At 38.6% G+C, this 17,745-nt stretch overlaps 1 protein-coding gene across 1 annotated transcript; it reads left to right on the top strand.

Annotated features, from left to right (window-relative positions):
• Positions 1-1,227: 1,227 nt before the first annotated feature.
• Positions 1,228-5,803, top strand: LOC125277429 (uncharacterized protein K02A2.6-like). The gene has a single exon (XM_048205783.1). The coding sequence runs from the start codon at positions 1,708-1,710 to the stop codon at positions 5,746-5,748; it is 4,041 nt and encodes a 1,346-aa protein (XP_048061740.1). The 5' UTR covers positions 1,228-1,707; the 3' UTR covers positions 5,749-5,803.
• The last annotated feature ends 11,942 nt before the right edge of the window (positions 5,804-17,745 follow it).

Genomic DNA, 17,745 nt, shown 5'->3' with positions numbered 1-17,745 from the left:
GCAAAGCATGCTGGGAAATAAATCCCAGCCCAGATTCAGTTAAACTTAAATTAGTCTAAATCAGTGGTCATCAAACTTTTTAAGCCCAAGATCCCTGTCCTCAAACTTTATGAAAGACAAGATCTACCTATTGAGGAATTGATAGAAAAAGACAGCCCAGATTGTATATAGTATTTTCATGGCCAATTCAGATTCTGATATATTTAATTTTACAAGCAAATTGGTCGATTCCAATACTGGTTGCAGATGATATTATTGTTTTTTATTATATTGTTTATTTACTCTATAACAAGCAAACTGGCCTTAAAAATATCTAGCCATTTCAAATTAGAGGTCGCGATCCAAACAAAGATGCTACACACGTTGCATGAGCAGTTGTTTTTGATTTGAATTAGATTTAGTTTCAAGATTTAAAGCAAAAACAGAACGGTCTGACTTTATCTTTGTGGAATTATATGCTACACACACAAAAAAGCATGAAACAAAAACAGCAGACAGGCTGAATGAGACGCAAATTCACTCTCTGACAGCAGGTTGCGCCAAAGACTATAGAATAACACAAGACGTGTCACTCGTATTGTTTTGAATGGGAGAAAGAGTAACGCGCAATATGGCGGAATAAGTCCCGCCTTCTAAATAAGAGCCAATCGCCGACTGGTAAAAGTCATCGCGTCACTTCAGCGGCCGTTAGAATCACCGGTTTCTATAGAAACAGTCAGACGCGCGCTTCCGAAGAGACACGCATTTAGGTCTGCGCATGTGCATTAGCTTGATCCACCCTGAAAAATACAGATCTCCACTCTGAATTGAAATAGGCTATTGTACGTTTTAATGGATCACGCTACAAACATAATGATCTTAAAATACATGATGAATTGCTGTGTCCGTTATTGCATAATTCACACTTTTGGACACTTTTGCTTTAATGGACATTAGACAAAACTGCAAAATCAAGCTGTTATATTCATATATTTATTGTCCAACATTCCCAATTTTTCTGATGCATGTCCTTAATTTAATTTCATATGTTGGTATTAATTCAGTGTTTATAAACCTTTTAAAGAATTTTAACCCAAACTGACTGGGTTTCTAAAGAGCAAAGGTTTTGTGAAAAAAAGTGGAAAATTTAAACACAAAGTGTGTAAAATAAACTGTAAAAAGGATTTGATGATCACTAGTGATAGTATTTTATTCTGTGTTGTCATTCAGATTGGATTTCAGCTTTAATGTGGACTGTCGACTCGCTTTCACCCCAAAATGGTGGAAACGCAGGACCGCTGCTGGGCGTTGGTGTTGCAATGGAATGTTCTATTAAAGTACACATGAAATAAAAATTGACCTTATTTATTTTGTTAGCTCAAATTGCTAGTTTTGTGGTGAACAATTCATCCGTGCAAGTCAATCCAGACAAAAAAAATTGTTTGGCTTCGTAATTGTGGTATCCTGATGTTGTAGTTGTTCCGCTCCGTGCCACAGGAGGTGCTGTTGTCCTTCGGGATCACGTGGGTGCTGTTACAGTGAGCCAGAGAAGAAGTGTCAGAGAACCGCTATGGCGTATGTATGCTCTGTGACGAGGATACTGGAAGGAGGAGAGAAGTGTCGATCTAAAAGGTGGAGGATACTGAATGTGTTCAGTGAGCTGATGGTGAGAGAGCGAAAAGCTAACGTTAGCATTGGATCGGAGGATTCACAGAAAAAAACGCAAAGATGACAACGATGATAGGCACTCTGTCGGCTTTTGACTTGAAGGAGCAGACGTGGGAAGAGTATTGTGAAATACTAGAGCAGTTTTTTGAAGCTAACGGGATTGATGATGGAGAGAAGCAAAGAGCTATCCTCATCAGCGTGGTGGGACCAGCCACCTACAAGCTCATAAGGAACTTGGTGAGTCCAGATAAACCCAGCTCGAAAACATATGGTCAAGTGAAAACTTTAATGAAAGAGCACTTCAACCCAAAACCGAGCGAAATAGTACAGCGATACAAATTCGACTCGCGCACCCGCCAGCCAATGGAGACCGTCAGTACATACGTAGCAGAATTGAGACAGTTAGCGCATGATTGCAATTATGGTACTACATTGGAACAGATGTTGAGAGACCGATTGGTATGCGGTATTAATGATGACAGGATCCAAAGACGCTTGCTGTCCGAAACAGATTTGACTTTTGAAAAAGCGTTCAAAATTGCAGTAGCGGCGGAAGCTGCTAGTAAAAATGTTCAAGACCTCCATAAAACACCGTTAGCGTGTAACAGCATGAAGACAGAGGGGGCACGGAAAAAAGAGGGTGAATGGAAAAAGGCAGGAAGAGAATGCTACCGATGTCATGGGAAGCAGCATAGCGCAGCCGAGTGTAAATTTAAAGAGGCAAAGTGTCACTGTTGCGGGAAAATAGGACACATAGCTAAGGCTTGCCGAAATAAAAAGAAAGAAAGCGCATACCCCAGTGAAAAGAAAGCATACCGAGCAGAGAAAACATACAGGGCAGAGCGGTGTTCACGTCCACATCGATCACATAATGTAGAATGGGAAAAGCAGGATGGTGATAGATCTGAAGAGGATGCTTTCACATTAAACTGCATGGAAACGGAGACTTCAATTCAGCGGATAAAACCGTTTGAGGTGACGTTGGAAGTGAATGAAAAAACAGTGAATTTTGAGATTGACACAGGGTGTAGCGTAAGCATAATGAATGAGAGGAAATTTAAGGAGCTGTGGAGCGAGAAGCAACGTCCGAAACTAAAACAAACTAAACTTTCACTTAAGTCATACACCGGGGAGAAAATCAAAGTAGTGGGGGTAGCAAAAGTGGAAGTTCACTACGAGCAGCAAGTAAAGACATTGCCCCTAGTGGTGGTGGAAGGCACTGGACCTAGTTTGTTGGGAAGAGGATGGTTGGAAGCCCTGAAGCTGAGGTGGGAGGAAATAAAAAATGTGAGAACAGAGGCACAGAGTCTACCAGAAGTACTCATGAGAAATGAGGATGTGTTCAAGCAGGAGTTAGGCATGTTAAAAGGCATGACAGCAACCATTCGGGTGGAAACTGACGCGCAGCCTAAATTTTATAGGCCCCGATCAGTTCCTTATGCCATGAGAGCTAAAGTAGAAGAGGAGTTAGATCGTCTGCTGAAAGAGGACATTATAGCTCCTGTCAAGTACGCCGAATGGGCCGCGCCTATTGTTCCTGTTCTGAAGCCAAATGGGTCAGTCAGAATATGTGGAGATTATAAACTAACGGTTAACCGTGCCTCCTCACTCGAGCAATACCCCATTCCTCGTGTTGAAGATCTGTTTAATGCACTGTCAGGAGGGAAACAGTTCTCCAAGCTTGATTTAAGCCATGCTTACCAACAGATTGTGATGGATGAGGCTTCAAAGAAATACCTCACAATAAACACACACCGAGGCCTGTTCACCTATAATAGGTTACCTTTTGGAGTTTCTTCAGCTCCTGCCATTTTCCAGCGAACAATGGAAAATCTGTTACAAGGCCTTCCAAGAGTAGCTGTGTATTTAGATGACATTATTCTGACAGGAAGGGACGAAGCTGAACATCTGAGGACCCTAGAGGAGGTCCTCAGACGTCTGAAGGACGCTGGCCTGCGTCTCCACAGAAGCAAATGTGTGTTTCTAAAAAAAGAGGTGGAATACCTCGGGCATGTGGTTAATGCTGAAGGCTTGCATCCTGTGCAGAGCAAAGTGAGAGCCATAGAGGAAGCTCCATCGCCAACCACCGTGACTGAATTAAAGGCCTACTTAGGTCTCTTGAACTACTATAATAAGTTCCTACCTAGCTTAGCTACACGCTTAGCGCCACTACACAAACTGTTGAGAAAAGATGTTCAGTGGACGTGGAACCCTGAGCAGGAAGAAGCTTTTCAGAACTCAAAACAGTTACTGAAGTCAGCTAAGGTCCTGGGTCATTACTCAGCGGACAAGGACCTAGTGCTCGCCTGTGATGCCTCGCCTTATGGATTAGGTGCGGTATTGTCACACGTCATGGAAGATGGTAGTGAAAAGCCTTTGGGGTTCATGTCACGCACACTAACACCAGCCGAGAAGCGGTACTCACAGCTCGATAAGGAGGGGTTAGCGATCATTTTCGGAATCAAAAGGTTTCACAAATACATCTACGGTCGAACGTTCACCATTAGTACTGACCACAAACCACTGATATCCCTGTTTCACGAAAAAAAGCCAGTGCCACAGATGGGGTCACCGAGAGTGCAGAGGTGGGCAACACTACTCAGAGCTTATGAGTACAAGATCATCTATAAACCTGGGCAAAAACATGCCAATGCAGATGCGCTGAGCAGGTTGCCACTGCCACAAATAGAGGAAGAGGACGTGGAAGACCAGGTTCTCATGTTGGATGTCCTGGAGGATCCACCAATCACAACAAAGCAGCTGAGACAGTGGATAGCTAAGGATGAAACACTCTCCCAAGTGCTAGTCTGGTGCTTGAAGGGATGGCCACGGGAGGTGGATGCAAAGTACAAGCCCTACAGTCAGAGAAAACTGGAGTTGAGTGTAAAGGATGGGTGCGTGCTCTGGGGAGCCAGGGTTGTCGTTCCACAGAGGTGTAGGAAAGCCATTTTAAAACAGTTACACCACACACATCCAGGAATATCTAGAATGAAGGGCTTAGCTCGTTCATATGTCTGGTGGCCAGGAATGGACTCCGAAATTGAAAAGGAAGTGATGTCCTGCTCTACATGTCAGGAAAACAGGAATTCTCCAGCTGGAGCCCCGCTACATCCATGGGAGTGGCCAGAGTCACCGTGGAGCAGACTGCATGTGGATTACGCTGGCCCTTTTCTAGGAAAAATGTTCCTTGTCATTGTAGATGCACACTCCAAATGGATTGATGTGTACCCAGGAAATACAGCTACAAGTCAAGTTACCATTGAAAAGCTCAGACAGTGCTTTAGCATACATGGTTTGCCCCAGACCCTAGTATCGGACAATGGAACTTGTTTCACAAGCCAAGAGTTTCAGGCATTCCTAAAACAGAATGGCATACAGCACATAACATCCGCACCATTCCATCCGGCGTCGAACGGTCTAGCGGAAAGAGCTGTACAGTCGTTCAAGCAAGGAATGAAGAAGATAACGGGGGACACCATAGACACCAGGTTAGCTAGATTTCTGTTCAATTACAGAATCACACCACAGACCACAACTGGATTGTCACCCGCTGAAATGCTTATGTCCAGAAGGTTGCGCTCAACACTGGATCTTCTGCTGCCTGATGTGAAGTCAAAGATACGTCAGAAACAACTCAAGCAGAAGGGTCAACATGACACTCACAGTAAGTGGAGGAGTTTTTCTCCTGGGGATGAGGTGTACACTCGCAACTACAGTCATGGACCTCGTTGGATACCAGCGGTCGTTGTTGATAACACCGGACCTGTATCCTATACAGTTCAGACAGGAGATGGCCGAGTCATTAGGCGTCATGTCGATCAAATGAGAAAACGGCATACCATTGGGGGCAGCGAGACGCGCATGTCAGATTGGACGGAGGAGCCTACCAGTTTTCCAGTCTCAGGGACAGCATTGGAGGCCCTGCCTGCAGACTCAAATGTCCCCACTTCCGTCAGAGAGGAAGTGAGTGCTTCAGAGACAGTTCAAGCACACCCTTCAGTTGGTGAAAAGAAACCAAGAGGAGCTGATCCGCTACCTGTACTGCGCAGGTCCGAACGCACAAAACAGACTCCTACTTACCTGAAAGACTTTGTGACATAGTAGTGAGATCCCTCAAGTCAGAGCAAGAATGAGCTCTGGGACTCACTGGAAGGATGGTAGTCTACCCACCTTCCTAGTTAGTTTTTTTTTGGTGAAAAAAAAAAAAAAAAGAAACATGTGAGAGTTATAAGAGATGTCTGTGTTAACTGTTCAATAAGTGATCAGAATGGCTAAAACAGTTCTTGTTGATTTGTTTTTTTTTTGTTTTGTTTGTTTCTCTAGGTTTAAAGTATTAAGTGCAATGACACCTTTACTGTACATGTGTGAGTAGTGGGAAGGAACGTATGTGACTTACCTCTGGAGTAATTTTTTCTCTTAAGGGGGGAGGGATGTGGTATCCTGATGTTGTAGTTGTTCCGCTCCGTGCCACAGGAGGTGCTGTTGTCCTTCGGGATCACGTGGGTGCTGTTACAGTGAGCCAGAGAAGAAGTGTCAGAGAACCGCTATGGCGTATGTATGCTCTGTTCTAACAATAATGTTAATAAACCACCAGTGCAGTTATCTAGTGTGATTCAGTTCAATCATTATAGAAGATATTACAGTAATATTTAATCAAAATCTGAAAATGCTCCTCCCCTCTGCAACGGTGCGGCATCTCTGATGACATCAGTTTGAGGGCATGGGTTGAAATCTCTTAAACCACTCCCCTCCAACCATTAGTCTGCTATGAGCGAGATATGGAGAGGAGGAGCGCTAAAGTAAAACTCTGCCCTCTATTCAATATTCTGTTTCACTTGGAAATACGTCACAGCACTGGAGAAAAGACGTTTGCAACTTCCGGTTCACGCGGACTTTAAGTGTCGCTTCTTGTTAGTTTATATTCTTTGGTGCTGTGAACTCAAAAGAAAAAAAGTGCTAAATACTCATAACAGTTAATTGAACTGAACAAATTTTTTTAATAAATTTGTCCTACTCAAACCTATTAAGTATTTTGAGGGTTAGGGTTTATAGTGAATCCTTACACAATTCCTGCATAAAACTCTCCCTTGCATTTGTGCAGTGAACATGACAGTATACGACCACTATAATAAACATTACCTCTGAATACCAAGTTAAAACAACTAGTGAAATTCTACCTATTAAAATTATTATCAAAGAATGTAGGCATTTAGATGGACTGCTTAGCACTGTCTCTGGCATTTTTGAGTAGAAAAGAACAGTTTTCTAATGAACACTGCTGCCGTGATAGACACACAGACAGACCAATCAAAATCAAAATCTCACTGTAGGTCAACATACTGCACTCCAGACTGATTATTCCTAGAGATAGCACAATTGCTCAGTTGTGCTAATTGATCTGCTATAAAAACACAACAGCTAATCAGTCTGTGAACCAGTGGTGACAAGTCTGTTTCTGTGTTTTATATGATTTATATGAGCCATTGCTGTGAGGAAAAAAAAATGAAATAAAAATAATAATGTTTCTGAAAAACTTTGAAAAGAAAGTATTCCAAGATGTAAGGTTGTCCAAAATGAAAAATACCTGTGAAGCGGCATTACTGCAAAAAGTTGTACTTCACAAGGTTATTTTCCAAAGTTTTTATCTGTATCAGTATGTGTCCTGTTTGAAATATTTGAAATGTTCCCATTAATTTCTGAGTTCCTGCAATTTTTCAATGGCTCAGTGCTGTTTAGTACAGATTATCTTTATTGCTGATATGCTTTATGTGTATAAATCAGCAGTAAGTGAGGTTGTGAATGCCATTTTCTAACTTTTCTATATATTTTCTATTTCTATTAAGGTAATATCCCAAAAGAAAATTGTATTGCTCATACAACACACTCTCATAAGTCACACTATTGCAACTTTATAGCACCAAAATGTCTCTCTTGACTCATGTCAAACATCAAACAAATAATTTGTTTGAGTTTATATTGAAATCTATTGTGATTTCAGACTATAAGGTTAAAACAACAGAGATATTAGAAATCTCATCTGATTTTCCTTTCTTGCATGTTTTTTTTTTTTTTGGATTGGCATTATGAGGAAAAGACCAAACCTCATAATTGAAGACCCAGGCTAAAATAAATGTTTTGATCAACAGTGTTGATTCTGAGTTTACAAAACATTGAAGTGAAGTAAATATCCCACAGAAAATGCTACAAACTGCTGACATTTTCCAGTATAATACAGCCTAGCCCAATACAGCATCAGTTTATCATTGTTGGCTTAAGTTGGAAATACCCAAGGCACACCAAACATAAAAAAGTTTTACACCACTCTTCCCATATAAATCTGCATTATGGTTACTGGGTGTAACCGCCACATTTTATGCTTATGTTTTATGCATAGTGGTTACTGTTAGAAACCACCACATTTTTACTCATAATTAATACATTTAAAACTGTATCATTAATTTTATAAATCATTCTGCTACTTGTTACAGTTGTCAAGAATGTGTGCAAAAACCAACCTAATTTGGGTGGGGAACAGTATTTTAGAAGTACCATCAGCAGCTGTGTGCATGTAAAATACAGGAATACCAAACTACATCACACTTTTTTTCTTATGCCCCAAAGAACATTATACAATATTCATAAAATGGGAATAACAATATTTTCTTTGAACAAGCATAAATAGAGTTAGATGCTGTTTATACTTAGTACAAATAGGGGCAGATACTATTTGCACCTAGTGCATTGTAAAACAGAATGCAGTAATAACACGAACATATTCAGGGTATATGATTATGTTTTTTAAAATCATAAATGACTGGATCTTATTGGGACCATACTTGTTCCTATGCTTACTCTCCATGCCACTTCTCCTGTTATCAGATGGGTTTCTACAGTACAGTATTTACTAAATAAAAGTAAAAACTGCCTGTCTGGCAAGTAAACAAACAACAACAAAAACAAACAAAAAGTCTAATAGTTTTGCTGATCCTCTATCATGCTGTTGTCGAGCATGTGGACAGATGCCATCCGGTATGGCTGCAGAAATACACAGCTTGCAGAATTTAATAAAGATTTTGTTTTTGTTCCTTCACCCCCCAAAAATGTAGGCTACACACCGTCACTAAAGCACAGCATGATAAAGGATGACATTGATGAATGTCTCATCTCCATCTGACTAAAGAAACATAATGAGTATTAAGTACACACGAGATGATTACGATGATTTATGAGGAACAGTATTTTTTGTATATTTGTAGCAAGGGGGGAAACACACATGGGATAGTGTAACATGCTGCAGGCTGCTTCAATCTTTGATTCCTAGAAAACGATTTTTATAGAAATAAACATGTTGATTTGCTGGTGTGTATTTAATGCAAGTTTGAGCTGCATAATTAGATTATTATTGTTGCCGTTGCTATTTACTTTTTTATTTTTTGGTGGACTGCATGCAGAACATCTAAACAACCTTTAAAAAAAAGAGACTAAGGAACAGAAAATGTGTCCTGATGTGTCATTTATATGACAACTTTCAAGGGGGTCAAAAGATGATTTAAAATTACTTAAAATAAGACAAAGCAATCATGAAAATAATCTTTTGAACATTGAAGAACCAGGATTCCCACTGTCTTGGAAGACCTGGATAAATGAGGTGGCCTAATTTTAAAAGTGTGGTTTCTAGACCTTGGTAATTGCAGCAGATGTACCAGAGGAAACATATTAGTCTGGCTAATATTGTATATCACTGAATATTGTTTTGGACAATGGGGGTCCTTGGAGTAAAAAAGGTTGTGAACCAAACGGTATAGAGCACAAAAGTAGTATTCCAGAAGTAAAAATCCTGTTCATTATCCCCATAGAGAAATTGATTTTAGTGATAATGAAAACAGATCAAACAGGTTGTCAAGTGATGATATGTTTCCATAGAAGCCACAAGTCAGTGTTTTTTTTTTTTTTTTTTTTTTTTTTACAAATTGTGTTCAGTGTACACTACTGCAGACTACCAATAATCCACAAGAGAGATCCATCAATCAGAGAAGTCACTGTTACTTAAAACCACTCTAACACCCACTATCATGATGCATTGTGAATGATATAATTGAGTCAGTCTCCCAGTACTCTCAATAATAATAATAATAATAATAATAATAATAATAATAATAATTGATGAAATGGTTTCATCAACATAAAGATTAGGCAAAAATTATTAGACACATTATGACAATAACTTAAAAAGTATTTCACAATTATTTTAAGCATTGCAAAATATGATGAGAAAAAGGAGACTATACAATGGACTAACAATGACTTTTTTTTTTTTTTAATTTCTGGAACTAACTGCTGAAAAAAGTATGATCACTCTCTAATCCTATAAATGCAAAATGCCCATTAAAAAAAAAGAAAAAGAAAATTAAAGAAAGACAGACAGAAGTGACAGTATTCATTAGTTTATGATCTTGTGACTCTTGTGTTGCAATTATAGTCAAAAATAATAATTATAATAAAAAAATCCTAACAAGTCAGATTTTTAAGTCTGAATTAAATATGTAACAATATGCTTTAAACACTAAATCCAACTCAAACTTAAGCACTTTTGGTTACAGAACCATGTCGATCCCACAGTCTCTCTGTGAGAACAGCTTCCACAGGGAATTAATTGAAAACACATGTGACAGAGGACAGACATTCAATTTTATGGATTCAAAGTCTCAAAAGCCAGAATCAGTTCACACATGAGGATGGACAGTGCTGTAATGCTACATGACATTCTAAATATTGTGTGGAGGGCATGATCGTGCAGTAATTGAGGGTTACCATGGAGAAAACACGTCATGAATGTGAGGGATATCGAGGTATTAATATCTGCCATCAGTCATCATTCTCACCAGACATCTCTCATGGTTGGATGTGTCTACAGCTTATACACGTACACTTGTGGAAAATGGAACAGTAAATACATAATGTCAGTTGAAGCTGTTGTTTATAGTATTAAGTAAGCCACTCTTTAGTCTATAAATAAATAAATAGTTTATTCTATTCTGAAGTTTCAGGCCAGAAACATAGGCCTACTCTATACAAGTAAATAAAGCAGATGAGTTTTAGTGAGGGTGAGGTTTAGCGGGGTGAATGTACCAGCCAGTAAGAGCTGTGCGAGTAAACCTCACTACCCTGGCCTCAAGAGGCGCACTAGCAACAGACGCTAGAGGCCACGGTCTTTGGCATCCTTGTTAGCATGCTCGCCTCCCATGCCGGAAACGCTGGTTCGAATCCTGCTCGCAGAGGTGCAAGTAGAACAGGTGGGGTTACATGTGGTTTACTTCCAGGCTGCATCACAAGTCAGATTGTGGATTGTTATCATTCAGAATATTTCATTCAGTTTCTTCTGCTTGAAAATCAGGGTACACCACATCGGTATGGAGGGAGTTGATACTGGCTATAGGATCTGTGCAGAGGACTTGTCTGGTTCTCGTGGTCTTCGCTGAGGATCTGTGCTGATGGCTGTCTCAACAAGGTCTTCACAGGAGTCTTTCTCTGCCAAATTGTACACTTACTGTACTGTGTAATCAAAGGGGAAATATTTATAAAAGCATACATGAAAATATATGTATACTTTAATAGATGCTTTTGAGTTGGTGTTATTCAAGGAATTGGTTCAAGATTAACGCTGAATTATTAACCCTGTTCATGCACACACTAACTCATTTTGGGAGGTAAAACTATAAGGCAATTCAAAACACGAAGTACACTGAATACTGGTTACAAACACACACACACACACACACACACACACACACACACACACACACACACACACACACACACACACACACACAAAAATGGATAAAGTAGAATATTTACCAAGACTCTTTTAAAAAATTAACCTGAAATGCATTCTATTGTTTTCCAGCAATGAAGAAGATCAACATCTGCTTGTGCAGTTTCTCAACAACTCAGGTAAAGGCATTTTCTAAACAAAATTATCAAAACACTACATGAAACAGCACAAAAAAACAAACAAACAAAAAATTTTATGTACTTGGTAGTGTAATTAGCTTATTTCGTTCAATATTTTTTTTTTTTTTTTTTTTGAGAAGTACTTGGTATTTTAGCTAGATAGAGTAGCATGCCCGAAACTGTTTTGCATGACTTGCTACAGTTACATCATTTCCACAGCAAGAGTTAATGACCTTTAGGTTGTTTATGCTGAAAATTCAGTTCAATATACTCCAACTCTTTTCCCGGAGGCCCCACAACAAAAGGCTTACACATTTGGAATAGAGTCTCTTTTAACTGATTTAATACCTCATAGATAGACCTTGTGACAATTTGTCCCAGTTTTCCCTATAATACAATTCCTGACAAATTATGGCAATTTGGTGTTATGAACATAAAACTGACATTTGGAATGCTAGTTTTGGATCAAAATGCATTTTCTATTTATTATTATTCATTGCAAACACACATATGAGAAATGGTTAGATTTAGAGGTAAGGTTAGGTGCTCAGTATCTACATAATAGTTTAATGCAAATAAAATGATTGTGACTGTGTTGGGTGCCTTACCATATAGTAGAAGCAGACAGGAGCAAGCTGCATAGCTAGAGGCATTTGTTTACTTGCATAAAGTAGGCCTATTTGTCTGGCCTTTAGTTTTACCATTTAAGCAATACTAGGCACCCACCTACACACTAGAAAAATCTCTGTCGGAAAGTTTAACATGATGCATAAGGTTGTGGATTGAAAAACAGTTTAAATTCAAAAGGGAATACAGGGAATAGATTTCTGAAACAACATCTGCTTGGCAACAGAAGTTAAGGTAATGACATATATTGCTTATTTATTCCAATTATTAAAATTAATATAACTATTTATTGAACACTGGTGTTTTATTACATTTAAAAGTAAAGTGATTTCTAAAAGATTATATCATTATATTATACACTGCTCAAAAAAATTAAAGGAACACTTTGAAAAAACTTCAGAAATATGCTGGATATCTATACTGATATGGAATGGTTAATGTGTTAGGAATGAAAGGATGCCACATCGTTTGATGGAAATGAAAATTATCAACCGAAAGAGGACTGAATTCAAAGACACCCCGAAAGAGAAAAAAGGCTAGTCCATTTTGCTGAAATTTCATTGCAGCAACTCAAAATGGTACTCAGTAGTTTGTATGGCCCCCACATGCTTGTATGCATGCCTGACAACATCAGGGCATGTTCCTAATGAGACAACGGATGATGTCCTGGGGTATTTCCTCTCAGATCTGGACCAGGGCATCGGATGGACCGAAACATAAAGTCTCAGAAGTGTTCTATTGGATTTGGGTCAGGCGACCATGGGGGCCATTCAGTGGTATTCATCCTCCAGGAACTGCCTGCATACTCTTGCCACATGAGGCCGGGCACTGTCGTGCACCAGGAGGAACCCAGGACCCACTGCACCAGCGTAGGTTCTGACAATATGTTCAAGGATTTCATCCCGATACCTAATGGCAGTCGGGGTGTCATTTTTTAGCCTGTATAGGTCTGTGCGTCCCTCCATGGATATGCCTCACCAGACCATCACTGACCCACCACCAAACCGGTCATGTTGAACTATGTTACAGGCAGCATAACATTCTCCACGGCTTCTCCAGACCCTTTCATGGCTGTCACGTGCTCAGGGTGAACCTGCTCTCATGAAAAGCACAGGGCACAGACCTGCCAATTCTGTTGTTCAGAATTCAGTCGAGCTCCACGGTGCCAGGCAATGAGCACAGGGCCAACTAGAGGACGTCAGGCCCTCAGGCCACCCTCATGAAGTCTGTTTCTAATTGTTTCGTCAGAGACATTCACACCAATGACCTGTTGGAGGTCATTTTGTAGTGCTCTGGCAGTGCTCATCCTGTTCCTCCTTGCACAAAGGAGCAGATACCGGTCCTGCTGATGGGTGAAGGACCTTCTACGTCCCTGTCCAGCTCTCCTAGAGTAATCTCCTCCATGCTCTTGAGACTGTGCTGGGAGACACAGCAAACCTTCTGGCAATGGCATGTATTGATGTGCCATCCTGGAGAAGTTGGACTGCCTATGCAACCTCTGTAGGGTCCAGGTATCGCCTCATGCTACCAGTAGTGACACTGACCCTAGCCAAATGCAAAACTAGTGAAAAACAGTCAGAAAAGATGAGTAGGGGAAAAAAATGTCAGTGGCCTCCACCTGTAAAACCATTCCTGTTTTGGGGGTCATCTCATTGTTGCCCATCTAATGCACCAGTTGTTAATTTCATTAACACCAAAGCAGCTGAAACTGATTAACAACCCCCTCTGCTACTTAACTGACAAGATCAATATCCCAGGAGTTTAACTGACTTGATGCTATTCTCTGATAAAAAGGTGTTCTTTTAATTTTTTGAGCAGTGTAAAATAATAATAGCTTTATAACAAGCAAACAAACAAACAAACAAACAAACAAAAAAGACCTTCTAAAGCTTAGTTTGGTTATCAAGGGATGCTTTCTTGACACAAATCACTAAAGTTGTTAAAACACACAATGAAGCAAAAGCTCTTTGTTCCATCAGTAGAGACATGAACTGAAAGTTTATCCGTGGGCCCCTCTGTTAAAGAAACCTGTTTTTCATTCAGTTGATCTTAATCATTGTTTTCGTCTGTGTTATTTAGTTATTGATTGCACCAGTGTTTGGCTCTATTTAAGCTCCGACCTGATTTTCTTCTGTGTGCATCTCAGTCCTAATCTATACTTAGTAAAGTTTTCCAGACCTCATCCTATTTCGTGTCCTTCCTTTTGGTTTTGTGCTGGGTTCAAGAGGCTTCAGTTCTGCTTGATAATTTAGAGATCTCACTCCATGGAAATTCAAGTTTGATTCCTGAATTACAGCAAGACTCTGGCATTTTAAACCAAGAGTCTGATCTACAACAGGGTTGTCAAACTTCCTATAGCTCAGTGGTGTAAAGTTTTTGACTAAATATAATTAGCTACTGTTTAAGTATCTTTTTGTCTACTTGCTAGTTTTACTATCAACTTTTACTCTCTACCTGACTACATTTTTGAATAAGAATATTTACACTATATACACAAATGCTGGGTTGTTTGGGTCAAATGTGTACAAACAAACCCAGCCATTGGGTTAAAGTTTTAAATAAAATTTTTAACCCATCTACAGGTGCATTTGCTATATCTTGTGCCCTTACTCACCCAAACTTATCAACATGGCTACTTTACCCAAATGTCAGTGCATTAGCAGTAGTTGCTGAATCACAGGTGTTTCATACATGAGATGAGGACATGGCTGCAGTCAGTGATGAGGTTGAAACCAGCACATACAGTGTAAATAGGCTTTGACTATTTAATTTTATTCAACATTATTTTATTTATCTGTTATATTGAAGAGACCTGTTTAAATGATACTGGCTCACTTATGCCCTTTTTGAGCACTTGAGCTTAACTGAGACTTAAGTGTAGACGTTTAAGAGGTTGTTGTATCGACCTTGATTTATTGCAGTGTTGAGGTGTTCAGTTTTATTTTGATTTTAGAAAATAAACTTCATTCTCCTCACAAATCAACTGTTTCTTGCTTTTCACTGGCATGTCTCTTAGGTGTTGAGGACTAGTGAGCCTACATTCAGTATGAGTAAAATACTTAAAGGCACAATATGTAAGATTTTTAGATTAAAATATCAAAAAAACACTAGAATAATATTATATATTTTATTTACTTGTGTACTTACATTCTCCCAAGTGTTTCCAACAATGTTTAAATCCAGAGAAATCAGCATTTTTAACCAGGACACAGATTGTGTCATTGCGTCGCCTGTCAATGATGTCAATACTGTGCTACCCTTGATTTCCAGTTTTACTAATATCGATCTAGATTACTGCAAAGTGCAACAAGTGTCTCATACCAGCCACCAAGTGAACGCACAGTGTAACATTATTATCCCATGATTCTATGCTCAATTACTGCGTCAGCTACACCTTGTTTTCAATAAGTGACCTCTAGCGGTGAAAATCACATACTGTGCAATTAAGTACTGTTAAAATCAGATACTCTAAGACTTTTACTCAAGTCAAGAATTAGTGACTTGTAATGGAGTAATTTTCGCTGTAAGTTATCTGTACTTTTACTCAAGTATGGTTTTCAGTATGGTACTCTTTACACCTCTGCTATAGCTCCTGGAGGGCCACAGTCTTGCAGAGTTTACAGTAGCTCCAAGCCAAATGTCACCTTGCAATATCTTTTTTTTTTTTTTCAAATTAAAAAAAATTATATATTATATTTGTTATTAGCATGATGCATAATATGAGTTTTGAGGTTGTGGCTTGAAAAACAGTTCAAAGGGGAATACAGTGAATAGATTTCTGAAAGAACATCTGCTTGGCAACAGTAGTTAAGCTAATGACATATATTACTTATTTATTCCAATTATTAATATTAATATAACTATTTATTGAACGTTGGTGTTTTATTACATTGCCACAGTTTTTAAAAGTAAAGTGCTTTCTAAAAGATTATATCATTATATTATACAATAATAATAGCTTTATAACAAGCAAACAAAACTGCTGTTTCTAAGACATTCACCCCTGGTTTCACAGACAAGGTTTAAGCTAGTCCCAGACTAAAATGCATGTCTGAGTTGTTTTAACTGAAACTACTTGCACTGACATATCTTAAAATATGCCAGTGCCATTGTTTTGTCTCAAGATGCACACAAGTTTTTTTTTTTTTTTTTTTTTTCCTGAGGCATGTTTATAAAAACTACTTAAATGTACTTATTGAACTAAGGCCTAATCCTTAGCATCAGCATTACTGCACCCTAAGCCCTGTCTGTGAAACCAGAGTTTTAATTTTTGGGGTGGAACTCTAGTGTTGAACAGTGACTCGGTTTCAAAAACTCTAGTGCTATGTGGTAGACTCGAGGTTAGTTATCATGTCTCTAACCATAGCAACCTGAGTTTCATTCTCAAGCTGGGCACCCCAGCATTATACTTTCTCAGGCAACATTTTTAATGGTCCGCAAGACAAAGGTCTTTCAATACTGGACAAAAATGAAGAAATATACAACATGTCATAAAAATGATTGAACATCTGACAAAGGAATAAATGTGCTCATAAAAATTACCAGTCACATACAGGAGAAATGATGTAAAATGTATACTACTGCCCCTACAAAATATTATTGGGCAGATTGGGGCTAGTTGTCACAACAACGTCTACAGTATATCTTGTTAACAATAAACATATGCCAATATATAACTATACATAAGTGATGTAAGTAATAATGATACTGTTGTATTAACATAAAAATGCAATATTGATATACATGATATAGACAAAGTACACACATAGCACATAGCATGAGACCTAATATTCATGAATACTATCGATTTTGCTGCACTGACACTAGTGAATGAGAACAAAACTTGAACTAAATTCAGCTGGATAATGACAATTGTCTTCTGTAGAGCTGCTTTATAGCTGAATCAAATTGGTTTCATAATTGATGAACTCTGCAACATCAACACTGTTATTAAACAAAATTGAATCAACATTGAACTGACTTGAGCTGAATAACGACATTCTGTAGCCTTCTGTAGAGGTACTTATAACTGAATTAAGCTTGTTTTGATGAACACTATTATTGAACTGACAACAATATTACCTTCTTTAGAGCTGCTTTATAGTTGAATTAAGTTCACTTCATAACTAATGAATTTTGAACATTTGAACTAAACTGAATCAACATTGAACTAAACTGAGCTGAATATTGACAGTATTGTCTTTTTAGAGCTGGTTTACAGCTCAAATTGTATTTATTTCATAATTGGAAAAACCTTCCTGTTTATTACTGTGAAGATGCTTTTTGAAACAATCTGTATTGTATAAAGTGCAATATATAAATAAATGTGACTTGACATGATAGTAAAATCAGTTGTCCCGACCCCATATATTTTATTCTCTCTTTAATCATTAATAAATGTCCTCTTTATGGCCTTCAAACTTTGTTGAGCACAAGACTTTTGTCTTCTATAGATGAATCCACACTATAATTATCTATTATGAGAAACTTTTGGAAGTTATTTCTTGCTTTGATATGCTG

The sequence above is a fragment of the Megalobrama amblycephala genome, linkage group LG10 (genome assembly GCF_018812025.1).
Source record: "Megalobrama amblycephala isolate DHTTF-2021 linkage group LG10, ASM1881202v1, whole genome shotgun sequence".
NCBI classification, from domain to species: domain Eukaryota; kingdom Metazoa; phylum Chordata; class Actinopteri; order Cypriniformes; family Xenocyprididae; genus Megalobrama; species Megalobrama amblycephala.
Note: the sequence above shows the minus strand (reverse complement) of the source record. Positions and strands in the feature narration are given on the sequence as shown.